This window comes from Coprinopsis cinerea, assembly GCF_000182895.1.
Source record: "Coprinopsis cinerea okayama7#130 chromosome 2 map unlocalized cont3.2, whole genome shotgun sequence".
In the NCBI taxonomy this organism is placed as follows: domain Eukaryota; kingdom Fungi; phylum Basidiomycota; class Agaricomycetes; order Agaricales; family Psathyrellaceae; genus Coprinopsis; species Coprinopsis cinerea.
Genome location: NW_003307543.1, coordinates 3,109,828 through 3,134,443, shown reverse-complemented (window position 1 = coordinate 3,134,443; position 24,616 = coordinate 3,109,828). Strand labels below are relative to the sequence as shown.

Genomic DNA, 24,616 nt, shown 5'->3' with positions numbered 1-24,616 from the left:
ACATGTATCGGTGCGTCTCATCATTCAATCTGGTTCTCGCACACATTGGTTCACCTAATGAACCACTCTCGAACGTACAGAATTTGGACCGTACGTCTCTTCCACACAGCTCTTCGTCATGGCAAGACCCTTGACAAAGACTCACCGCCTATTACTACGCTTTAGTCGCAGCACTCTTCTATAACATATGCGACTACATCCAGACATTTGAATTGGAGGTTCGGACGAGCGGATATTTATCCGCCTTCGTTCAGTCAGCTTCATGAAAGTCGTTCTGACCTACATATCGTTCCTGGTTCACGCCGCAGGTCCAATATATGTGGGGCGGAAGATGGACACCCTTCAAAATCGCCTATTTCTTGGGGCGCTATACGGGTTTGATCGACTACCCTCTGATCTTCATCTGTACGTGCCATGATGATTTGGTATTAAGTTCAAGTTGGAGGATAACTGAATCGGATTTCAGATCACCACGCCAAGGGATTGACGCCTTCGGTACGCATTTTCTGTCACTCTGACTTCTCCGCGCACGGCCTGACACTTGAGTCCAAGGAGTGTCGCATTTTGCTCTATGTGGCTAGCTGTAAGTCTCTATCTCTCCACGCACCGTACATACATGCAATGGGTATTTACACGGGTTTTTCTACGAAGGCTCAGCATTGACGGGGTCGACAGTGGCCGAAAGTTAGTACTAATCATCTCGCCGATCCTCCGGGCGCTAATTCAAGACCAATGCGTCATCCTAGTCCTGATGTTCCTGCGGGTTTACGTCCTCTCAGGATGCAGTAAAGCTGTAGGCTGGTTTCTGACAATTGAATTCACTGTGAGTAGCTCTATACTTACGTCCATACCCAGTATAACGAAGGAACAATTCTGACTTCTTGTTCAACAGGTGGCCGGTCTCATCATATTTGTTTCCGGCGTTCTATCCCTGAAATCCGTATCCTGTGCGTTCTTTAGTGCATCTGAGCCTCCCCGCAATTAGCTGACTCAATCCGGTTTCGTAGTTGAACCCTCGCCAGTACCAGCTCTAGTTAGCTGCATTCTCCAAGACTCAAACAAAATATACCTCTCGCTCGTTTATTTCTTAGTTCTGTTTCACCAGACGAGTGAGATATTCTGCTTATCTTCAGTTAACCAGCCCCAACAATGACTTCCTAACATCCGTCCCTACAGCCGCGCTCATCCTAAGCTTTTACTTTGGTTTATCAAACTTTCGACGCTCGACAAGTCCGCTCATTACCATATTGTATCGTGACGGAACGCTATATTTCATGGCGCTCGCTGGTAAGGTCGAAATGCTCTCCCAGCTGTATTTTATTGTGACCTTCTTACTTGTAGCTGTCTCCATCGGAAACCTGATCGTTGTTCTCGCTGGTCCTGTAAGTCCTCCCTCGTCTTCAACAGATCAACGGAGATCTAACCACTAAGTTCCTCGTAGATCGAGCACCGCCAACTCTTCCTGGTGTCCGTAACCCCGCGCTTCAGTGACTGCTAATAAATCACTGACCCTCCAATTCCACCGCAGATTCCAACGATGCATCCACTCCACTCTCTCAACCCGCATCATCCTCAAAATGCGCGAAATGGCAGCCCGAGATCTGGAGGTTAACAGCCGCTTGCACGTGGACGGAGTCTCACTCACGTCTGCTGGACTCTCGCAGTTGCAGTTTAGCGATCGCGACGAAGGTCAGAGCCCCAAGTTCACGCGGGTGCAACACGAGTTTATTGCAGAGGGACCGGATGTGAGGAGTATGGTTAGTGTCGTGAGTATGGGCGTCGGAGTCGGTGGACGACGGAGGCATAGTGCGAGAGGTGACAGGGAGGGGAGCATACCAGTAAACGTGAGATCTAGAGAGAGCCTGGAGCTAGGAACACTCAGCGAGAGATCCGAGGCGCTGAAATGATTGGGAATGTCCAATATGTCATTTTGTTGTACTTGACTCCTGAACTCAGTACTCTCTTCTTGAGCGTTGGCGCGCGACATAGCCGAGATACCTATATGCACCAGTAATTTAAATTAAGCGCCCGTTGGCCAAGTTCGGGCGGCTCCACGCGCACACCCACGCGCACGATCTCCAGGGCGTGAACGAGGGAGAGGGAGAGGATGGAGCTCGGAACTAGAGTTCAGCAGTGACGCAAGTCCTAAATTCACGCGGGTGCAGCACGAGTTTATTGCGCAGGGGCCGGACGTGAGGAGTATAGTGAGTGTTGTGAGTATGGGGAGTTGGAGCTGGTGGACGTCGCGGTGGAATGGGACGAGAGGCCTTGACAGGGAGAGCACGGACAGGAATGGGAGATCCGAGAAGAGGGAAAGCTTGGAGTTGGAAACGCTTAGAGAGCGGTCTGAGGCTATAGACTAATGTCTGATTGGGTTTCCGAAAACCATTTGCATTAGTAGTTTAGGTAGTACAGGGCAGATCGGAATCACTCCTCTCGTTCATACCTCAGCCTCGAGTTGCGCTTGAACCTGCTCTATGCGGCCATCCAAGAGCTTCAGAACGGTGGTGATGCCCAATAGTACACCTTCGTCGCGGCCCAGACCTGCCTCGACCTTTGTGTGTGCAAAGTCGATGAGTTTGACGACCAATGCTGGAGGTGGTCCGTTCTCCTCATCGTCGTCTTCTTCTTCCTCCTCTTCATCCTCCTCGCCTTCCTCGTCTTCTTCGCCAGTGTCCTTTCCACTCGCAGCAGCAGCCTTCGCCTTCTCCCGATCCTCGAGGTACTTCTTGATCCCGTCATCCGCCTTCTCCCAATCGCCTTCGTAGACGATGAGCAAACTCCCCCCAACCATCCTCATCTCAATGTCAGATAGCGCGTCCTTGATCTCCTCGATTTCTTCTCGAATCGCGCGCAGGATGGGGAGGAGAGTGCGAGCTGGGAGGCCCAAGTTAGGTTCTTCTGTGGGCGTTGGCTCGGCGGGTCGACCGATTGGGAAGAAACGAGCGATGCCTTCGGGGAGTTCGGACACCTTGATCGACTTGCCGTACGATTTGGGTGTGTTCACGGCCAGGCCTGTATTGTTGTCGTGAACCTATTCATAAAGTAGCTGCATTCAGCATGTCAACACGGTGGCGATGACGAGGCGACGCACCTGGAACCCAGTCAACCGCACACCAGTCTCCAAACTCGTGGTATTCCGTGCGGTGTTTATCATACGCTGCTTCTTCTCCTCGCTCGCCTTTTCATCATACAGAACCGTACCCAGCTTGACGTCCATGATATTCGGGCGCGTGAAGCCATGCGAGAGGTTCTCTAGGACAATACTCTCCGTCCTATCCGACGCCGGCTTAATCTGCAGTTGCCCGCCCTCTCCCTCTGAACCCGTAGCCTGACCCTCCAACGTCAGAGTCCCAAGGAACTTGGGCGTATGTTCCCGCAATAGCGCAAAAGCACGGCTGGTCTCGATCTGAAGACGCTGGTAAAACGCGAGTTCTTGCGGCGAAGCTGGCTTGATCAGGAGCGAGCCGTCTTCAGTCGTCATCACGCCTGCATGACCGCCGACTTGCGAGGTGAGAGCCTGGACGGCTAGGTTTGAGGTTGGAATTGGTGCTGGGCTCGGTGTTGACACTGTGCTTGGTGTGGACATCGTGGATGCTGTCCAAGTCGTTTGAGGCACCGCAATCGATCTCCCCTATTTTGTTATGCCATGGTTTGCATCAGATCACGATGACCAATCGGGCGTTGTGCGTTGTGTAGCGCCCGTCTTGTCGTTTCTGGGACTAGCGTGCGACGACGACCTGGAAGTAACTGGGGATTTCCTGGAATCACGTAGAGAATTGGAAGGTGGTGGATGACAAGCCTGCGCCCCTATTGAAGACGACAGAAGGTGGTATCAAGAGGTCAACAGCTTCTGAACCAAATACGGCAAAGCAAAGCTCAAACTCGCTGTCCTCTTGCCCACCCCAATTCTCGTTCCAAGTCATACTGATTACCGCAAAAACTATAAAGCAAGCTCGCAAGAGTGGGTATCACATGCGGTTCGACCAACTTCGACAGGAGTCCTCCAACAGAACATGCTTTGGTCTCCTGACTTTTGGAGCCAACTCCTTCGGCGACAATCACCGCAGAGAACTAGAGTCTTTACTGCCATAATGCTCCTTCAAGCCCTGCATAACCTCTGGAACCACTCCAGCTGGACTAGTGCTAGTGAATCAGCGACCATCGGTCCACGACCTCTAATCTTGGAACTTCGAGACTCAGTCTTGTGTGACTCTTTGTCCGGCATGACTTCACCCATACCGTCACCTGCGAGCCCCTCCTGCTGGCTGGCCATGATCCTGATAGCCATTAAGCTCTCTCTGGGCCCGGGACTCTGATCATGATACGGAATGATCCTATTACCTTTTGCTTCTTGCTTGCTTTCCTCGAGAAGGGGGCGCGGAGTTAAAAGCTTCTAAATACGACCCGCGACTCCATCTCACGACTTTCGGATCTCTGTGCATTGCAATGACACAACTTCGTTATCACCTCCGCGGCAACGTGGCTGGATTCTCCAGGAATGGTTGGGTGTGGTCTCACCGTGTCTCGATACTTACTGGCTGCTCCCGCTGATACTTACTTAGTCTCGTATCCACGTATACGTATAATATCCGACGGTCAGCCGCGAAGGTTCTCTGGGCACGTGTATATATGTACTTATCTCCAACCCCACCGCTGACCGAGTTCGCATCAAACTCTAATCAAGTAAATCTGGGAGAGCTCTATTCTTCGACCCTCTGGGAGTCTGGGACCCCCAGCTTTTCTTAGTACTCTCCACTGGACACCCATCATCTCATCCCTCCTCGCGCCCACCCTCGACCTACACCTCACAGTGAGTCCTCCCTATTTTTTATTTTCCTCCTGCGGCTGACGATTTCGTACTACATAGGAATACTATGAATTGGAGAACGGAAGTCTCGGCACCCATCCTAATACCTGAAATCGCGTCCCAGATCGTCGAAGCTTCGTGCTCCTACACCGGCGATGGCGTCTGGAAGTTGGATCCCAGCTGCACCAAGTACCTGGCGCAACTCGCACTAACGTGTACCTGGTTCAACGACATCGTGAACCCCGTCCTTTGGCGCTCCCTGAGAGACATCGGGCCCCTCATAAACCTCCTTCCAGAGGACGCCGTCGTAGTCAAAGAGGTTGGGCCGTTCTGCAGGTTCCAGCTGGTAAGTACATACACACATCAACCGAAAAATGATGATGGTAGTACTCACTAGTTTGCCAACCCCCTTCTCCATCGTACGATGACTCCTGTACTATAATTAGGTGCTGATGCGACCTCTGACGCACGAAGACGTCAAGCGGTTCAACCATTACGCTTCCTTCATCAAAGAAATCACCAACCTCTCGCGCAGGGAACTCCGTATCCACCGCATACGCCGGCACAACGCGGGGAAAGACGTACACAGGCTGCTGGAGGCTATCCACAGCGCCAACCCCCACACCCCCATTTTTCCAAACCTTCGATACGTATCGGGCGCGGCGGATTTCTTTTACGGCTTTGATTACAGGACGGGGGTGTACACCACTCGTCCACCGGCGGAGGAGATATGCAACGTGCCATTGATAGAATCTCTTCGACTTTCCTTCGCGGCTGCGGAAATTGAAGCGTGTTGCGAGAGTATCGGGTGGCTCGCCGATGGCGCGAGTCGTGTACGGTCGTTGGAAGTTTCGTTTAGGGAACCGGATGCTATCGGTTTGGTGGACGGCCATTCTATCCAGGTTTACGGAGATTTTGTTTCCAGGTTTGGGAACCTTACGAGATTTACGGCTGGGCGTGTTTCGTTGCCTCTGGAAACGCTGTTTCATCTTGCTACTCTTCCTGATCTTCGACACCTTGATATGTACCTTTCGACTGAGTGGGAGGGGGAGGAGACAAGGGAGAGGGTTCGGGAGTTCCTCGAGGGAGGACGTGATGAACCGCCTTTTGCGGCTCTCCGGACTGTTAAATTGGAGACTCTGCATCTCGGTCCCTGCACGGACGCCTTCCTCCCGCTCATCTCCCACTCCCCCCTCCAATCCTTCACTCTAACAATCCTCTACGGTTCACCCACCCCACCCCTCCACCTCGACCCTCTCTTCTCCTCCCTCTCCTCCCTCCAATCCACCGGCCCTCTCCTCCACACCCTCCAAGAACTCGTCATCGAAGGAGGTGGACACTACTTCCACGATGTTTCAACTTCGTGGGAGAGGGAGGGGTTGTATTTTGAGTTAGGACCGAATTCGTTGGAGGGGGTGTATGGTTTTAGAGGGATGGAGAGGTTGAGGGTTTGGCCGTCTGTTGGTGTTGGGGGGTTTAGGAGGGAGGAGTTGGTTGGGAGGTGGGGGAGGATGGAGGGGGTGCCGGAGGTTGCGGAGGGGGAGGTTGCGGTTAGTGTTTGATGGTTAGGTATGGACTAGAGTAGGATGGAGAAATAGAAGAACGTGCTTGAGAACGAGCGAGAACGGTTACAGCCTAAGTATAGAGGCTTAGAATATTATGATAACGGTACTCGACTAAAGTAGAACTTGTAGAAATAGAAGTGTAGTAATAGGCGCGGATCTATCTTGACTCCTTATCCCGTTCTGAATTAGCCCAGGGCTGAAGGACTCGAGGATCGGGGCGAGATGATCGGTTTGCGACAAATAGGGGCGGGCAGACCCACCATGCTTGGTGTATGACGGAATGTAGTCTTTCAGCGCAGGTAGCTCTTCAGGCATTCCTCTTATCTACTAACAGCTGATGGGAATCTACATCTTATCTTATCTCTGAGGCTCCGCCGCCAAGAATGATCAGCTCAATGCATCTTGAACCAATCCCATCACATCGCGTTCGCCGTCGTCCCCATCTCCCGACGCCCACCACCCTCAATATTTCGCCTTCCCTCCCGCACCCAACCAAACACAAATGTCCGAAACACAAGCACCACAAAACTCTCTAAAACGCAAAAGCGGCGGGAACCACCACCACGGGGACAGGGGAAAGAAACGGCCTCGTTCTGTGAGTTCCCGAAAAATTCGCTTGAGAAGGGGTTTTTTTGGTCGCTAATATTCAGTCTTTTTTCGTGTGGTGTTCCTTTCTTGTTGGGGTAGGATGGAAGGGGTATACAGTCGAAAAGGCAGGTTGAAGGGCCTGGAGTTTGGATTTCGTGTGAGTTGGGCTTCGATTGGGAAAGAAGGGTGATGGTTGAGCTGATTTTTGGTGGCCTCGATGCAGGTGTGAAGGGAAAAGAGAGGCAGACTGTAGGCGAAATCTACGATATTTTCGACTCGGTGAGTAGTAGGCAGTCTTCTACTTTTATCCTTTCACCTCCATATATTGAGATCTTTACACGAAGCTCGCGTCAGAACTCTGGCCAACAACAACTTCATCTTCGGGCGGGAACGATAATTCTGACGACGACGACGATGGTGCGAATGAAGGGTTGAGTTTGGAAGAACAGATAAAGAGAGAGGTGTCGGATATGAAGAAGCCTAGGAAGGAGCAGCTGTTTGGTGCGTTCTACCTCAGTCCTCGTCGTTCTTTGTCCATGCTAATAGAGTATGCAACGTCGTTGGTTTTGGATTTGAATCTGGATTTCGGATTCTGGATAACCAGCAAACTGCCAAACTGATACGCAATGCGGTACGCGTCGTACACGAGACCATTATCCACCGGAAAACCCAGCTTAAGCACCCTCCAGTCGTCTTTATCTCGTGCAAACCGCCTGTTGATCCTGTGGAGCTGGTGATGAAGTATGTTAAGACTGTGCAGGAGACTGGGGCGTCGAGGACGAGGTGCGTTTCGGATTGCGTTCTGGGTGGGACGGGGTGCTTAAGTCGCATTTGTTTTAGGCATACACAACGCCTGGTACCAGTCATGGATACCTGCTACGCCGCTATTCCCGATATCAAGGAACTCTGCCAGAAGGTGTTCTCTGCGTTTTTTGAAAAGGAGGGGGATAAGAAGTTCAAAGTGCGTTTCCCAGTCAGAACCGGGGATTACCATTCGTTTCCTGACTGCTCGTAACAGTACAAAATCGAACTTCGAATCCGGAACCACACCACCCTCAGCCGAGATACACTCATTCAACATATTGCGTCTTGGGTGCCTGAAGGACATACAGTCTCGCTAAACGAGCCTGATATCTTCATTTTGGTCGAGGTGTTTAAGGTTCGTCCGTGTCCCGTGTCCACCTCTACCCTTCCCAATAACGTTCAGCTTTTCGGTTGATTTCTGACCTTTGCCTTTTGGAACAGAGCATATGTGGCGTCTCTATCGTGAAAGACTACTACAAGTTTTCCAAGTTTAACGTTCTGGAGTTGGCTAATGCGAAGAAGAGGAAGGATGCGGATGAGGGGGCGGATGGGGCTTCAAGGACGAAGTGATTGGGACCTGTACCGTTGTATATCTAATTTACTTACACTTCTACAATTCGTATGGATTTTTGGAACGAGAGGAATGGTGGAAGCCCGTCGATGCTGGCTATTGCCAGGGCTATCGGGTACGGTTTGGTTCGGATTGCTTCGTCCTCTGAAACAAACACTCACGCTCCAGAGTGCTCTCGTTTTCTAGCTTTGTACACTGGGCATCCGAAGGGCGACGCCATGCGATTCTAACATTTGCAGCTGTTAGATTTGCGCGGCAATGACCTCCACAACAGAGGTGACTTCGACGCTCAGATGGCAGAGGGACGACAGCCTCACCACTCTACGTTCTCCACTCTGCTCGTGCAAACTGCTCCGTTGGATTTCAACAGCACGCTCTTTTCCATCCCACTGATCACGGTGATATCAAGCTCATAATACAGGACAGAACAAGACATCGCCCGCTTGTATACATCCCGGTGTCCACAGCTGATTTAGGCAATCTGACAGACAGCTATGGAACGGATGAGATCATGTTAATGATTGGCGTAGCGTACGCGGATGCCCACACCGTCATGATTACCTGTGCCTAAAGGTACTTACAGACGCTCCAGCGCTGTTCCAACGTGCTCGGAAATCGAGCAACTTCGCAACTATCATGGTTTGATACTTTTGAGCACAGGTCTGGATGCCAACTATGGGTGTTCGCAATTCGGTAGGTCCTCGTCCGAGAGGTATAAAAGCTGGCCATATCCTTCTGCTTTTCGACAAAACGACTACCTCTTCTCTTCTCCGCTTTGGAAATTACGCGTTGACCGCGCACTTTTGCTTTCATTCACAACACTCTACAGTCTATCTACCCTCAATTTTTCACAGCCACGTCATGGTCCGACTGTACACCGTCACTTCCGCTATTCTCTTCGTTGGAGTTGCCTTAGTCTCTGCCCAGGGCCATGCTGGTCAAGGGCACGCAGCCCCCTCCAGGTGCGCAAAAGATTTCGGTTGCAACCTCCGAGATACAAACGCTAATGCGTGCTGTTCCTCCAGCTCCCCGCTTTCAGCTCGAGAACTCTTCCAACCCGACCTTTACGAGCGGGCCTTTGACATTGACGAGCTCGACGCTCGCCGGATCCACTGGGACGCAAAGAGTATGCAAACCGTCAAAAACGTCGCCAAAAAGGTGGCTAAAACTGCCCTCAGAGGCGCTGGCTTGTTGTACGTTTTCCCTACCTTTTCCCCCACTGTGCCGGGCTTAAGACCTTTGTGCCATGTAGTTTGGGAGTCCGCGAACTCAGCGAGATGAGCGATCTCGAATTACGAGATCATGTTTATGACTTGTTGGAAATTGCCGAGCGCAGTGTTGAAGCTTCGTCCGATCTAAACGAGCTCGCTCAGCGCGACTTGGGCGATAACGAGGAACTCTACGCCCGTATCGTAAGCAGCCCGCGACATGTCTTCAAGAATTTTGCCAAGGACGCAGTCAGAGGTGTCATGAAAATCTTGTAAGTACCTCACAATGGTTCGCATCTAGTCACGATTTATGATGCTCATGCCCGAGGTAGCCGCCATCCAGGAAGTCCACGAGGATTTACTGGTGAAGATAGTCTTGAAATTAGGGAGCGACTTCAAGATCTGTTGGATATCGTCGAAAGGGACTTTGAGGGAACGTCCCCTGAGGTCTACCAGCGTGCCTTTGATGGCAGCTACGATGCAGTGGAAGCCAGGCAGCTCGACTATGACCTTGACTAGGCCCCTTTCAGCTTGTGACCCTAGGTTCTCCATAGATGTGCCATTACCCCTTGTTATATGTATATAGCTTCCTATGTATCCCTCAATATATCCTCTCCTATTCGACAGTTCATTGTCCAATAAGTACATATTCTAAATCCGGCCAGTACCCACGACATTCCTCGATGTTGTCCATAATATGGCGAAGGTCGCCGGCCTCTTCTGCAGGAGAAATGACGAGCTTACGAAGTCCTTTGAGTTGGTAAAGATACTTCAACGTCGCTGGCGTCATATTAAAAGGGAGAATTCCGTCTTCCCAAATGTGAACGTGAGGGTATGCGTAGTGGTTCTCGATCGTGACTGATAGATTTTCGAGAATTGGATGAGGTGGACTGGGCCCAAGCGAAAGAGTTTCCACGAAAGGCTCTATCTCGGGGGGATCGCGGGGATCTGACAGAAGATAAAGTTCCGCTTGGAGGGTACGCAGCGGCGACGTAGCGGTTAGCGGAATCAGAAGTCTACCAGCGTCGACGAGGGAGAACGTGCGCAGGACAAGCGTCTCCAATGCGGGAAAGGAGGGTTGCCCGTTTCCATCAGCTGGGCGAACCGAAGTCGAAGAGCCCCGGGGGTCGCTGAGTTGGCTTTCATTGAGCTCCGAGATTTGCCAATCCTGGGCCAGCCACATCTCCAAGCGACGCAGAGTGGTGAGTCGCGCCCAGTGGTTGATGACGCTGGTGGATATGGGGATTCTGCCGGTGTTGAGTTCGACCAGAGAGTTAAAACTGAGGAGAAGGTCTTGGATAGGTCTCAGCGTCGGCACCTCCCCCACTGGGATATTATCTCCCCTGCACAGCAGGTTGAGCGAACGTACGCAGAATTTCGAGTTGAACTTGACAATAGCTTCGTTCGACAACAGCAGCGATGCCAGATCCCACTCGATCCGAGCGTCGAGGGTGTGGAATGCGGAAGGATTGAGTGATTGGATGTTATGTGACATCGGGTGCAGGGCATTGGCGTGGCAGAGGATGGTCGTGACGTTCGGGAAGAGGGGAACCGAAGGAGAAGCAGCTTGTTGCATCGCTGAGAGAATGCCTTCAACGTTGATCCCAGAGAATAAGCCCAGTGTAAGACCAAATGAGCGGCCTGAGACCAATGGCGCCCCGAATGACCCAATCTCCCTGATGAAGGGCGTATAGTACATAACGCGGACAAGGTCATTCGTCTCGAGAGGTCTCGTTAGCCCCTTGATATCCTGGTATAAGCCGCGGATTCGATCAATGAAGATAACGCCAACTCACCAAAGTATATTTCGTATCCCAACAAGCAAAGGGATCGTTAGGGCGCCTGTAATAGCGCTCTGAATTGATCCTTCGAGAGTCTTCTGGCAAGAGCGCCATGACCACCCCCAGATGTGGTATGGTCTCCCAGATAATTCTAACCGCGATTTCGCTGAGCATGCGAGAAGTACAAGCCAGCGCAACCAACGTTGAGGCCGATTGCGATTCCAGTTCCTTGTGATGTCGCTCTAGTCGACGAGGGTTGTAGTCGATGACATGGTTGATAATCTGTAGGGCGATTTCTGCCACAAGAATATCAGGTACCATGATTGTGCGAGGGAATAGAGAAAGTCGTGCGGGCGTTCAAGTGATCGTAGTACGGCTCCTCCGGGCCGCTTATCCGTCGCACAACTTTGACCTCCCATGAGCAGCATCATTCAGAAGAAGTACAATTCGACCGGTAGATATCAGACTACTCCAGAACTATATGGCTCATGTGTGGCCAGTGTTTACGACATTCGTCTAGGTTATCGGGAGTTTCAACAAACCCAACCTTGACTCCAGGTGAAATGGCAAGTGTACGAAGTCCGTTAAGCCGACGGAGGGGCTCCAATGTCTCCGGTGTCACGTAGAAGCGGGTGTCTCTGTAATAGCGAACCTTGTAATGCCCACGGGATGTCACCGATAAATGTTCTAGCCGCGGCAGCGAAAGACCTTCAACGAACGGGTCGATCTTGGGGGTCACGTCGCCCTCTTCCTGCCCTGTGACATAAAACTCTGTTTTCAAGGTAGAGAGCGGTGCCGTGGCGACCAACGGAATGACAAGCTCGATGACGTCGGGGAGGGAGAAGGTGCGGATGATGAGCGTCTGTAGGGAAGGGAATGGACGGGAGCAGGGAATTTTCGACGATGGGATCAAAGTTGAAGTTTCCGGAGAGTGATTAAACTGCCCTTTACCCCCAAGCGCCGCGATTTGCCATCGCTGTGCCAGCCACATGTCCAATCGCCGCAAGGTAGGAAGCTGCGCCAGATGGTTCAAGACACCCGTCCCAATGGGAATCTTTCCTGTAGCCAGTTCAACGAGATGTTCGAAGTTGAGGAGGAGGGTTTGAATAGGGATTAGCACAGGTGCGTCCGCCATTGGCGTGTCTTCGCCTGGGTAGGCCAACGCGAGCGAGTGTATCCGGGCTTTCGAGTTGATATTGATGATTGCCTCGTTACAGGTCGAAAGGAACCGCAACTGGTGGGTGAGGTTTGCGTCAAGTCGACGGAGGGAGGCGACGTTGAGTAGTCGGATGTCCCCTGAGGCGGCACGCAGGCTTATGGCGTCACATTGTACCGCGGTTACGTTAGGGAAGAGCGGTTGGGAGGGCGAAATCATCCTCTGTATCGTCGGGAGGATGCCTTTGACCTTGACTTCGGAAACCAAGCCCAAAGGTACATCGAACGAATTTTCTGGGACCGATGGGGAGCCAAAGCGCCCGATTTCCTTGATAAACGGAGCATAGTAAATTATGCGACAGAGATCCTTTGCCCCAAGGTCCCTTGTTATCTCCTTAGAATCGATGAGCCGGAGTGACGACGGAAAAATATGCTACTGGAACGTACCAAAGTATATTCGGTGAGGAGGGATTCGGAAGGGAGCTCTATTTGGATTTGTCGAGCATCTTCCGGTATGAGTGCCAAGACCACACCGAGATGAGGTATGGACTCCCAAATGGTCCTGACAGCAATCTCGCTGAAAATTCGCGAGGTGGAGGCCAATGCTACCAGAGTGGCGGCCGATTGCAATTGTAATCGTTTGTGTCGTCTCCCAGATAGAAATGGCTCGTATTCGACAACATAGTCAACGATCTGGTGCAGAATTTCCGGAATGACAATGCTCGGCGCCTCCATTGCTGGGGAGAAGTGAGAAAATGAGAAACCACCGTGGTGTTGATAGTTCCTTGCATCCGTGCGGCCTTTTAAGTGGTTGGGATGGTGCGGTCCGCATATCCTCACACTGCCACAACAGCCTTTCAGACGCTCGAGTCAGATGGCGTAGGATCTTCTGATCGTGACACAGAGCTGACTCTTGGGTTCACTGCTCAACGTCCAACTCCTCTCAGTGGGGACAATATTCTTCAACTACCGCGAGAGCAACACAGACTCGATTTTTAGATGTACATAGTAGGCTAGTCGAGTAGATTAGATTCGATCATCGCAGGTTACTGCCGTCGACGCATCAATTTCACATTCTTGGCTCTTGCCACCGCCATGGCGATGCACTCGACGCGATTACACGCTAGCAAGTCCAACACAGGCAACTCCACCGGTACCGACCTGCAGAGCCTTGTATACTATGACCATTGATGCTCTGGTGACTTAAAGCGGTCAGGGCCGTAGTAAGTCCTCGCGTACTACAGCCATCGTTGCACCACGGGACCCCTGTACAGCCCTGTACTCACCCAAAGATCGGTCTGTCTGGCCTAGGAACTACCTCAAACCCCCAGGGCCCGCCTCACAGAAGCATGCCCATGCACTGGCAACTTTGACGAAGTATGTACATAGTACCAGCCTCGGTGCTCCTCAGGATCTTAAGTACAGGCTTCGGTACCCACCACCCGCTCTACTTCAAGTTATTGTTGTTTTACGGCCAATGGCCACCAAGCTATGTACTCTGGATGTCAGAAGACTCGGTCGATCCCCCACATATGGACTAGCTGGCTGACGGATGCTTTTTTCTCGGCGGTAGTACTTCTCCACCCTGACACACGCCTCCATCATGGCAGCATGATATCCATTCCCTGGGGGCTACAAGTAGATCCCTGTTTCCTTGGTCAAAGACAGAGCTCCTTCCCCCTCCTTCCCATCGGCTAGCCTGTCAGCACCATGGAAAGACTGGTCTCCTACCTCCGCCTTCCTTCAGACGTGAAATATGACCGTTGGCCGTTGGTTGGAGCTGCCGTCGTTGGAGTTGCGATCGTATGGACCGCTCTTCTTCGAAGCAAGAGCAAGAAGCGCGGACACCCTTTACCACCTGGTCCCAAAGGCTTACCTGTGGTTGGTAACCTTCTCCAGATCCCAATCGAGCACCCATGGCTCGTTTACAACGAATGGAAGAAGGAATACGGTCGATGTCCCTGTCGTTTGCTGCCCCCGTCTTCTCTAATTCTCTGTACAGGGGACATGATTTACCTCAACGCCATGGGGCAGGGAATTCTGATTCTCAACTCTTTGACGACGATCGACGACCTACTTACCAAACGAGCAACGAACTACTCTGACAGAGTGCAGAGTGCTTTAATTCCTCTGTCGGTTCATTTCCGCCCCTCTGAACGTTTCGAAGGCTGACGATGTCAACAGGACTAAGATTGGATGGGCATTCTCAGTTATGAATTACGGACCTTGGTGGCGAGACCATCGCCGCGACTTCCACCGCTTTTTCAATAACACGCAGATTCCCAACTATTATCCAGTAATCGAAGAGGAGACGCTTACCTTCCTTCGGAAACTAGTAGCCGATCCCAAGGACTTCCGAGAACAGGCTCTACTGTACGTCTTGAGGTTTGCCTCCACTGTCCTATCCTTCTGATCCCTCGAGTAGCCTCTTTGGCTCAATTATCATGCGGCTCTCGTACGGCGTCGAGGATCTCGAGTATAACAAGGTCCTCATGGAAGCCTCTGAGACCATCTTGCAAGATTTCATGGAATACTCAGCTCCAGGCCGTCTCTTAGTCACGACATTCCCGAGTTTGCGACACGTTCCCTCATGGTTCCCCGGTGCTGGATGGAGGCGGATCACCGACAGACTCGCAAAGTTGAACGATGAATTAGTGGGGAGACCATTCGACGAAATGAAGGAGAGGATTGTAAGTCGACACTGTCCCGTACTATCGCTACTAAGGCTGAGCACGAGTACGAGTATACCTGTCGTACTCGCAGGTTTACCCGTGGGAAAACCCGCAAAAACCCGTATCCGTGAGTATGAGTACCCATGGGAAATTAAACCCGCGGATACAGGTATGGATTTTTTCATATTTTTCCGCAGGTACCCGTGATTTTTATGGAAAACCCGCAGGTAACCTGCAAAAAACCCGTACCCGCGAGTGCGGGTACCCGTGGGAAAGTAAAACCCGCGGATACAGGTTTGCCTTTTTGAGTCGCAGGTACCCGCAGTCACGGGTACGGGTGTATCCGCGGATGTACTCGTGCTCAGCCTTAATCGCTACGTGCTCTGACCTCTAACCGTTTCCGAAATTCAGCGCTCTGGAACCCAAGGCGACTATATTAACGCAGCTGCGAAGCTGTTCGAAGACTTGCCCGAGGAGGATTCGCCTAACCGTGCCCATCAAGAGACGGTTGCTCGAAACGTAGCAGCACAGGCCTACCTAGGTCAGTCTACTCTCAAGTTTGAAGACCTATACATTGCTGACGTATCTATCCAGCTGGTGCCGATACTGTGGGCAACTTCCACCTACCTTTTCTCCATTCACTTATTCATCATCTTGCAGACCCTCAGTGCATCGTATGCCCTGTTCCTGGCGTTAGCAATGCATCCAGAGGTCCAGCGCAAGGCTCAGGCCGAGATAGATGCGGTCGTCGGTAGCGAGAGGTTACCGACATTTGCAGACATGGATCGACTTCCGTATGTACAGGCCATTATCAAAGAAGTGAGCCGCTGGCATAGTGTGGTTCCTTTGTGTTCGTCATTTTCTTTCCCTTTTCCATTGAGAGGCTGATGTTAACGTCCTCCCAGGCGTTCCACACATGTCGACTGAAGACGATGTGTACAACGGGTACTATATCCCCGCGAAGACGATCATCCTTTCGAACACATGGTGCGTAGAATTTGGTTCTATCAGCGCTGAGTGATTGAACATTGCCAGGTCTGTGATGCATGATCCCGAGGTCTTTGAGGATCCCGAAACGTTCAGACCTGAGAGGTACCTCAAGGACGGCAAGCTTGATCCTTCCGTGCTAGACCCAGAAGCAGCTGTATTTGGATACGGGCGAAGGTCAGTACTCGTCGACTTGCCCTCGCATTTGATTGCTTACTTCCATCCGTTGGAATACAGGATCTGTCCAGGACGGCATCTGAGCCATGAGTCGTTGCTGCTATTCACAGCCTGCCTTCTGGCAACTTTTGACATCAAGCCCTCGCTCGATGAGGCCGGCAACCCTAAGCCATTGGCCCTGCGGGTGGCGTCGAGCTTGGTCACGTAGGTCTAGCGTTTGCGGTTAATGGCGACATAAACTGACTTAACACTCCAAGGACACCCTTACCATTTGAGTGCGACTTCTCTATTCGTTCATCTAAGCACGCTACCTTGCTGTAATCCCCGCTACCTTTAAACATCGTTCTTCTGTACCAGCTCTCCAGGCGAGGAGCCGCGCGACGAAGTCGGTCGGCGGATGGCCTGGCCTGATGGCTTTAGTGTTATATCAGTTACACTTAATATCGCTGGCCCACATTGAATTGATGTTTTATGGCACCTGAATGCCTGTCCTCGGCTATCCAAATGGACTCCGGGTCGGTCCCAATTTTAGCGCCCATACAAACAGAAAACTCCCGGGCCACAATGTTCCCTGGAAATATGCTTCCTTACACCACCAGTGATGTTACTACTGTTCCTTTGGATACACCTACGCTAAGTAATTGTCGCGTATGATGCTTCATGCACCACGAACTACTTTCCCTTGGCCACCTCCCCACGTTGTGTTGCCGATTCTGTTACATCACATCTCGCTTCCGTCCATGCCCGCGCGGCGCGAAATGTTCTAAGTAGGATGTGCCTGCAGGAGGGAACTTCCCGAGCTGCTACATTCTAAGCGCCTGTTATGGTTTCATGAATGTTAGGAGCGTTAGGCCCCGATGGGCTGTGTTGCGCCATGCGCTTCCATTTGGGCCTTATCAGGGCTTATCCCAGCGCCGTTTGCGCAATCGATTTTTACACATACAGTACATAACCGACTTGACATATGTATCATCAGTCGGTTCCCCCGATGCCCTTTGCATGGAGCCTTCATGTATGACATCACATTCAAGGAACACAGGGACTGAATCGGAGTCAGCTATAAAATGGTCGACAGGCCCCTCAATATTCAATACTCAGTAGGACTTCGCAGGTGCTTGAAGGGGGAACCGGTAGCAACGTTACGACTTACCAGCTCAGGCGACGTTTGAATCCCGTTTTCAAAGGCGAACGCTCGATCCTTCGCCCAAGGGACTCGGCGCTCGGCGGATCATTCCCTGTTCGGACTGCATCTGCCCACAATGGAAACGGTGTGACGCTCACCCTGCGTATCTCAGCTCGTTATGCTACGGTTCCCGCCCTATGCCGGCTGTGGGAAGGCTCCCACCGCAAGTAAATGAAGTTCTCGGCGTTGGTCTGTGATCGTCCAAAGCTTCTTTCAGGTCGACACATGAATAGAAGCAGAAGTGGTCGCCTGTGTATGGTAAAAGAGAGAGTTAACAACGTCACTCTGGTCACAAGCCCAGCAAGCTTATGTTAATCGAGCTCATTCTGGTTGAGAGACGTAAAAGACTTCGTCCACATGCTTTTCCAAGCTCACTCCGGTTTTCTATTCGGAAAAGAGGAGGCGCATCAGCCAAATCAATCGAGCTCTCGGGGATTGATCAAGCTCAGTCTAACCCAAATATGACAGGTCAGGGACAATGCTCCGAGCTTTTCACCCATGCCTTCCTTTTCGTATCATCATGGATTTGGTATATAGAGCCCAACGCACCCGTCCGTCTGCCAACCTTCCCGCTGTTTGCTTCTTCCCTGTTATCTGCGGCTACCCAACCCCAGTTCCCCGCTCCTCTATTTATACGCCCTTGAAGGTCTCCGTTATTTATTCTTAATATTATCTCCCCCTCGTCCCCTCCTTTCGAATTTCCAGATTCCTCGAGACGGTTAGTGGCAGGGGTTAGCAAACACTCGAAGCCATGGCTGTCAGGGCTCCTCTCCCATCATTTGGCCTCGTTCTCTCAAAGCTCTCTGAAGAGTCTAGCTACCTGGCTCCCCAGAACGTTATGACGAGAGCACCTGTGGACTTTATGGTAGGCCCTTGGTATTCTCCCTATTTGTGCTGTCGGCTCAAAGACCCGTCTAGAAAACCATTGATTGTCGAATGCCCAACTACGACGATTATTGGCTCTGGGAAGGGGTAAGCATTTACTCACAGTGACGTCTCTACCCCGGCGCTAACGCAGTGCAGGAGTCATTCAGCGACGATGAGTATGAGGACGAAGACGAGACCGACACCATTTTCGATTGTGTGCCAACAACGAGTCAGCCATACGTTCCATCACTTGTCACCTCAAAAGACCCGTGTAGCTATCGCTCAACGTCTCCGGTGAGTCCCTTCAATCTACCGCTCCAAAAAGAAAATGGCACCCTGACCCTGCTCCCCTAGAAACTCTCTGTCGCTTGGACCACGCTGCTACACTGCTTGAAGCGAAGAACACTGAACCGTGTTCCTACACTGAATCATTGAAACCTCCCGAGCTCTGCCATACCCTGTACTACCACCACAAATCACGGACACTTCATAACGACATTTACGGACACATACCCAAGACATATCCTCATCGGACATTCACCCTCATTCAGCAGAATTTGCAATATCCCTCTCCTTAGTTTCATATCATAGCAAAGATAGTCCTAACGCCTTCAGATTACATATTGTAGTCTGACCTTTGCATGTAACCCCCCTTCAGTTGTACATTAGAAGTCTCACTTAGCCTCCAATCTCCATTGAATTCGCGCGTTTAACGTGAAGAGGCTCAGATCTCACATTGAGGCGAGGCGAGAGAGTCCGTTGTGATTCTGGATGCAGGATATAGCAAATGGAACATGAGATGCGAAAAAAATGGACTATCTACCCTACTTATGATTTTTGAATTAATGACACAGCAGCAGCGGAACGGGGAACAATATCGCATTTGAAGGGCAGAGGAGCACTGAACGAGCCCATGTTAGCAGAAAGAAGCATATGGTTTAGACTAAGAGTGAACTTACGAGACGGTATCAGAAGTGACATCCAATTCGAGGGGGATGGGGTTTCCTGCCTCGTCTTTAGACTGTTTGATATCAAAGAGTGCAAACAGGGTCGCGGCAAGGATGAAGACGGAATCGTTGCTGAAGTGACGTCCGGGGCAGATCCTAGAAGAAGTGGTCAGTCCCAAGGCTGTAAGAGGGCAAATAGAGAAAGATGGGCCTACCTGCGACCGAAGCCGAAAGCCACGTTAGTGGGGTCTGGAACCTCAGGATTAAGCTTGCCATCCTTGATGAATCGGTCGGGGTTGAAGGTCATGGGGTCGTCGTAAAGTTCGGGGTCGTGATTGATAGCCCTGGGCGAGGATTAGTATGCCAGTGAGAATTTCCGACGAAACAGGAAAATCATACCATTGGTTGACCATGAGGATGGCCCCCTTGGGGATGTGGTATCCCATATATTCGTCGTCTTCGGTGACCTTGCGAGGAACACCTATTCAGGTCTACTGTCAGAGCGGAATTCACCACATGGAGCAAGGGACATACCAATGGGCAGCGCAGTGTGCCAGCGAGTAACCTCCTTCACGACTGCTTGAACGTATGGGAGACGCTCTCGGTCGCGAATGAGAGGCAGACGTCCGGGACCGATAACGGCGTCAATTTCGGCTTGTGCTTTTCGTTGAACTTCGGGGTTCATAGCGAGAGCTAGGAAGAGGGCATGACCGGTACCGACAGTCTACAGAGCGTCCATGAGCCTGAGAATTCGAGTGCCCGGCTAGTGCGAGGAGGGACTTACGGTATCGGCACCAGCGACATAGGCGTTTGCAATGGCTTTCTTGACCACGGTTTCCTCCTCTTCGCGTTTAGGATCATTCTCGGCGGGAAGCTGTTCAATCAGGTCAGTGGCCATGCTGGGGAGAGCATTCTCGCGTCCGCGTCGCTGAAAACCAGAGTATCAATGAGAGGGGGAACAACTAATGGAAATGCGAGATGTTCGTACCTTGGCCATCTCGAATGGCATGCAAACAGACTTCTCAGACAACCGAGACATTTCCCAAACCTTGCGCTTGAAACCTGCGCCAGGGAACCACGAGGGGATGTGTCGCAAGATGGGGATGTGGTTGACGAGGTATCGACCTGGGACAATAACCTCGGCGAAGGCGTGGAGGAGGTTTTCGGCGTCAGAAATCAGCTCGTCGTCGTAGTTGACCTTCTCGAAGCCATACGACGCTCGCATGATAATTGAGGCGAACAAACTGCAGTTGGCGCCCGTTAGACACTGTGAGCGCTACTATGAGCACACGGAAAACTCACACTCGGGTGTGGAGGAGGAACTTTTCGGGGGAGGTTAAGAGGTTACGAGCGAACGGGATAACTTCTTGCTCTTGGATAGGGTTGTAGCGGGGGACCATGTGTGCATGGAGATATTGGTGGAACACCTTGCGGTGGCGACGCCAGTCCTGGCCGTATGGCATGAGACCGAAGCTGAAACTGTAGTCCATCCTGGAAAAGCGACAGCTTCAGTGATCAAGGCCGACAGTCCCTGGCGGGCAACTCACATATCCAGCATTGGCAATCCTGGGCGGTCAGAGTAATTCGTCGATCTCTTCTCCAAGAGGTCGATGACTTGGTCGAGTTTGTTGATAACGACAATAGATTGTCCCAGAGCGTTGACATGGACGATGTTTCCTGTCGTAGGAAAACGAGGCGGTCAGCGGCGAGATCGACGGACATTGACATAATAGGCGTACCGTAGGTTTCGCCCCATTGCTTGTAAACCAACCATGGCTTCACTTGCGGAATATCCAACATGTTACCGATTATTGGCTTGCCCTTGGGGCCAGGTGGCAAAGGCTGCTTGCTTTTGGCATTCTTTCCAGAAGAAATCGACTTGGCGGCAAAGTAGAGGAAAACGGGAAGCACAGCGAGGACATAAGCTTTAAGTTCAGAAGAAAAGGAGTGTGGGGAAAGCAAAGCCTCGAATGCGCTGGTGCTCATGGTGAAGGAAAAAGTGGCGGAGGGGTTTGTTGTGGAGGCCCAGCAACCTGCCTGACAGGTGTTCTTTAAAGAACTGGTCACGCCACACGGATTAGCCTTATGCGACTAGTGGTTTCTGTGGGTACGTTCAAGATCAATCTATATCCTTAAGAATTCGGGGTTGACATCAGATGGACGACATTAAGGCTAGGGTCGTTTGTTCAATGGAGGCGGCGTCCTCTTGGATAGCGACGCTTTGGAACGGATGTTGAAACCTGTTGCACCTAAGGTCATACCAAGTATTGGAAAAACCACAACCTAGAGTTTCGACTGTACCCAAGGATCGGGCTGAAAAAACAAAGTCGGTAAGTGCGATGTGGCTGGAATAGGAAAGAATCAGGAAGGAGGATATGTGAGAACAAATCCGGTCCAAGTTTACGAAAGTGGACGAGCTTCTGAAAGACTTCAATCAGTGAAATCAACTCACCCGCACTTCTGTACTTCCAATCATTTGCTGTTCGCCGCTGTAGAAAGCCACACGGATACCCTCCGCCAGCCATCATCACTCGCCTCGTTCCCGAGCAGACCCATTTCTTGCGAGATTCAGCGTAACACCCTATGCCGCATCCTGGCATAGACCTAAAACTTGACAGAAGAAGCCTTGCAAGGGAAGTGAGATGACAGCGCCGACATGAAGTCAACGTAACGATACTAGTCCCGGCGTCCACAATATCAGAACATCTGACGCAGGATGCCGATAACCAAATGTCCGAAGACGACGCTGAGGAAAACGACGGGGGAAGAGTGGAGTGAAAACCATTTGCGGTGAAGGACGTGATTTGAAACCCCACGAAAGGGAGAAAGAAGGCGATCGCGGCGAACCGAAAATAAAACCAATTCGGAGAACGCCCAAGCCCCTGTCAACACGGATCACTATCATTGGAAGAACGAGAAAGACACTCAATCCACGATCGCCTTGAGGCTTGATTACTGTCGGTCCGAGTTTACTGCAGTCCGCCTCGTGTTTGCTTCATTCCGAATATTCATCCATGGTATGTAATGGTTGTAACCGAAGACGGATGTTCTCGTACAACGGATAACTCAATTATAGAACAAGGTTCTGGTTGTTTGTCGACGATACTTAGTAGGAGTTGGCAGTCCCTGTCCGAAGCGGAGGCGAGATTCTGGGCTTTGGCGATCCTGAACCAGACTATGCTGAACGGCGAGGGTTGGGCATCGTGGGTGGGACCAGACTGAACCAAGGACACAAGCCAGGGACCTGTGGTCACAAGGTCAAGAGCTACTCCTGTATCAGGGTCGCATGGTGTTGGGAGCGAAGAACAATGTCGCATTCGTAGGGAATGGGTGTACTAGGAATGCCACACGAGCGAACGTGGACCTACGTTAATATATTTGATCTGGAAGGTAGAGGAGCACTACTCACATGACAAGAACGGATTCCGGGTCAGCCTCCAATTTGAGGGGTGCCACGTTTCCACCAGCGTCCTTTGCAGGCTTGACGTCGAACACCGCCAGCAACGACGGTACGACTAGGGTTACGATCTCGGAGCTGAGATAACGCCCTGGACATATCCTGCGCCCATACCCGAAGGATCCCAACTCAGGATCCGGTACAGATGGATCTATAGCACCGTCCTACAGGTAGCGCTCTGGCCTGAACTCCATGGGCTCTTCGAAAACTTCGGGATCGTGCATGATGGCCCTATACCGCCGGAAGTTAGGGCATGGGTAAGGAGCAAGGTGATAGAGAGGGGCTGACCATGTATTGGAAAGAATCACTGATCCCCCGGGGATCAAATGTCCTTCGTATACATCGTCCGCCTTGGAAGCATGAGGCAAGCCTGCGGAAAAAGCGGCAGACGACTTCAGCAATGGCTATCCATGGGTGGAGTACAGAATACTAACACAGGGGAAGAACGCTGTGCCATCGACCATCTTCCTTGACGATTGCTTGGATATAGGGCAGTCGCTCGATATCAGTGGAAGTGGGAAGACGGTCCCGACCGATGACAGAGTCAATCTCCCTCTGCGCGTTCCGCTGAATCTCCGGGCTTGTTTCATCTGGAAGTGCTTCCACCAGAGACCTTGCGAGGCTTGAATGTTCTACAGTCTGGCCGGAGCGCTGTTACTCTGGTCAGGGGTATCACTGTGGTTGATGCATACTGAGATACTCACGACTTCCGACTTTACATCCGCATAAGGCTTCCCTACGACATCGTCACCTGCAATCCGAATACGTTCCAAGCTTCTCTTCCAACCAGCGCCCGGAAGCCAGGAAGGAATATGTCGCATCCAAGGCAACGCACCAACCAGCAAACGACCCGGAGCGACGTACTCTGAGAATCCCCGCACGAATTCGTCCGCCAGCTTGACTACTCGCCTGTTGTATTCGAAATCCTGCATCCCGTAGGAGACCCTCATAATCACAACCCCACATAAGCTGACAGTAAAAGATAAGCTGAGTTGGGTGACCAAGTCGGGCATTTTCCAGAACGACTCACAATCTCGCATCTTCAAGGAAGTTCTTTGGGCGTTCATATACCCGTCGGAGAAAATTGTAGACCTCCATTTCGACGATGGGGCGGTACCGAGGGACTTCATTCGGGTTCATGAATTGGTGGAACGTTCGCCTGTGTTGACGCCAATTGGTACCATAGGGCATGATTGCGAAGCTCCAGTCATTCACCCCCCATCCTGGATGATGACTGTCAGTTTCAATTTAGCGTCTAATATCTCCTACTTACAGTGCAGTCACGGGAGACTCTACGCGGTCAGAATAATTTGCAGCTCGTTTAATCAAAAGCTCTTGGATGGCCGACATGGAGTCGAGGACCACAATGGGTTGGGAAATGGCTCTCAAGTAGATAACGTCCCCTGAGTGTTCAATATCAATAAGACTGACCGTTCATATAACGACAGTGCTTACCGTATTGCTCGGCCCATTCTTTGTACACCCGCCGGGGTTCCTGTAAAGGAATCTGGAAAGCATTTCCGACCAAAGGAAGGCCCTTTGGTCCAGGTGGTAGCGGAGTGTCAGTGGCCAGCTTGGGTCTCCTGAGGCGTCGTCCGATATAGAGCACCAAAGCTCCCCCAAAGAGTGCGACAATCCATGGATTATCCGAGAGCGCCTTTGCCGAAAACCGAACGGTCATTGGGTGAAAAGGTCAAGACGGTTTCTTTGACCTCGAGGCTCTATATAGAGCTTTCAAAGACTAAAACGGGAACATGAAACGCAGGGCGTTCTGTGCCACGCTACCGATGCCCATGACGCTGACGAAGAGAAGAGAACCAAAGAGCGCCCTGTGGCGGCAGGAG

The 24,616-nt window shown here is 51.5% G+C and overlaps 11 protein-coding genes across 11 annotated transcripts; 6 read left to right on the top strand and 5 right to left on the bottom strand.

Moving 5' to 3' along the window:
- Positions 1–1,274: 1,274 nt before the first annotated feature.
- CC1G_06148 (hypothetical protein) lies at positions 1,275–1,989 on the top strand (the record flags this gene model as incomplete). Its single annotated transcript, XM_001839906.2, has 4 exons — positions 1,275–1,382; positions 1,442–1,467; positions 1,529–1,766; positions 1,957–1,989. The coding sequence occupies 4 exons, from the start codon at positions 1,275–1,277 to the stop codon at positions 1,987–1,989; spliced, it is 405 nt and encodes a 134-aa protein (XP_001839958.2).
- A 451-nt stretch (positions 1,990–2,440) lies between these two features.
- On the bottom strand, positions 2,441–3,589 carry CC1G_06147 (inositol polyphosphate multikinase; the record flags this gene model as incomplete). Its single annotated transcript, XM_001839905.1, has 2 exons — positions 2,441–3,034; positions 3,095–3,589. The coding sequence occupies 2 exons, from the start codon at positions 3,587–3,589 to the stop codon at positions 2,441–2,443; spliced, it is 1,089 nt and encodes a 362-aa protein (XP_001839957.1).
- A 1,288-nt stretch (positions 3,590–4,877) lies between these two features.
- Positions 4,878–6,372, top strand: CC1G_06145 (hypothetical protein; the record flags this gene model as incomplete). Its single annotated transcript, XM_001839903.1, has 2 exons — positions 4,878–5,156; positions 5,257–6,372. 2 exons carry the CDS (start codon positions 4,878–4,880, stop codon positions 6,370–6,372), a joined length of 1,395 nt encoding a protein of 464 aa, XP_001839955.1.
- A 780-nt stretch (positions 6,373–7,152) lies between these two features.
- CC1G_06144 (hypothetical protein) lies at positions 7,153–8,337 on the top strand (the record flags this gene model as incomplete). The annotated part of the gene is made up of 6 exons (XM_001839902.1): positions 7,153–7,242; positions 7,308–7,464; positions 7,653–7,746; positions 7,804–7,924; positions 7,982–8,122; positions 8,209–8,337. 6 exons carry the CDS (start codon positions 7,153–7,155, stop codon positions 8,335–8,337), a joined length of 732 nt encoding a protein of 243 aa, XP_001839954.1.
- Positions 8,338–9,199: 862 nt separating this feature from the next.
- Positions 9,200–10,065, top strand: CC1G_06143 (hypothetical protein; the record flags this gene model as incomplete). Its single annotated transcript, XM_001839901.1, has 4 exons — positions 9,200–9,300; positions 9,364–9,531; positions 9,591–9,818; positions 9,879–10,065. 4 exons carry the CDS (start codon positions 9,200–9,202, stop codon positions 10,063–10,065), a joined length of 684 nt encoding a protein of 227 aa, XP_001839953.1.
- Positions 10,066–10,174: 109 nt separating this feature from the next.
- CC1G_06142 (hypothetical protein) lies at positions 10,175–11,648 on the bottom strand (the record flags this gene model as incomplete). The annotated part of the gene is made up of 2 exons (XM_001839900.2): positions 10,175–11,287; positions 11,343–11,648. 2 exons carry the CDS (start codon positions 11,646–11,648, stop codon positions 10,175–10,177), a joined length of 1,419 nt encoding a protein of 472 aa, XP_001839952.2.
- A 145-nt stretch (positions 11,649–11,793) lies between these two features.
- CC1G_06141 (hypothetical protein) lies at positions 11,794–13,217 on the bottom strand (the record flags this gene model as incomplete). The annotated part of the gene is made up of 2 exons (XM_001839899.2): positions 11,794–12,876; positions 12,930–13,217. 2 exons carry the CDS (start codon positions 13,215–13,217, stop codon positions 11,794–11,796), a joined length of 1,371 nt encoding a protein of 456 aa, XP_001839951.2.
- A 975-nt stretch (positions 13,218–14,192) lies between these two features.
- Positions 14,193–16,735, top strand: CC1G_06140 (cytochrome P450; the record flags this gene model as incomplete). Its single annotated transcript, XM_001839898.2, has 13 exons — positions 14,193–14,433; positions 14,485–14,614; positions 14,667–14,855; positions 14,908–15,172; positions 15,246–15,281; positions 15,382–15,429; positions 15,566–15,695; positions 15,749–15,762; positions 15,815–16,004; positions 16,060–16,141; positions 16,190–16,318; positions 16,379–16,522; positions 16,576–16,735. 13 exons carry the CDS (start codon positions 14,193–14,195, stop codon positions 16,637–16,639), a joined length of 1,662 nt encoding a protein of 553 aa, XP_001839950.2. The 3' UTR covers positions 16,640–16,735.
- Positions 16,736–18,252: 1,517 nt separating this feature from the next.
- Positions 18,253–18,803, top strand: CC1G_06139 (hypothetical protein; the record flags this gene model as incomplete). Its single annotated transcript, XM_001839897.2, has 4 exons — positions 18,253–18,366; positions 18,420–18,473; positions 18,525–18,662; positions 18,723–18,803. 4 exons carry the CDS (start codon positions 18,253–18,255, stop codon positions 18,801–18,803), a joined length of 387 nt encoding a protein of 128 aa, XP_001839949.2.
- A 393-nt stretch (positions 18,804–19,196) lies between these two features.
- Positions 19,197–21,301, bottom strand: CC1G_06138 (O-methylsterigmatocystin oxidoreductase; the record flags this gene model as incomplete). Its single annotated transcript, XM_001839896.1, has 10 exons — positions 19,197–19,269; positions 19,328–19,471; positions 19,531–19,659; positions 19,715–19,796; positions 19,850–20,039; positions 20,100–20,243; positions 20,304–20,559; positions 20,618–20,806; positions 20,863–20,992; positions 21,055–21,301. The coding sequence occupies 10 exons, from the start codon at positions 21,299–21,301 to the stop codon at positions 19,197–19,199; spliced, it is 1,584 nt and encodes a 527-aa protein (XP_001839948.1).
- A 1,290-nt stretch (positions 21,302–22,591) lies between these two features.
- CC1G_06137 (flavonoid 3',5'-hydroxylase) lies at positions 22,592–24,453 on the bottom strand (the record flags this gene model as incomplete). Its single annotated transcript, XM_001839895.2, has 8 exons — positions 22,592–22,679; positions 22,725–22,874; positions 22,941–23,142; positions 23,207–23,423; positions 23,477–23,741; positions 23,803–24,006; positions 24,046–24,175; positions 24,228–24,453. 8 exons carry the CDS (start codon positions 24,451–24,453, stop codon positions 22,592–22,594), a joined length of 1,482 nt encoding a protein of 493 aa, XP_001839947.2.
- Positions 24,454–24,616: the final 163 nt, after the last annotated feature.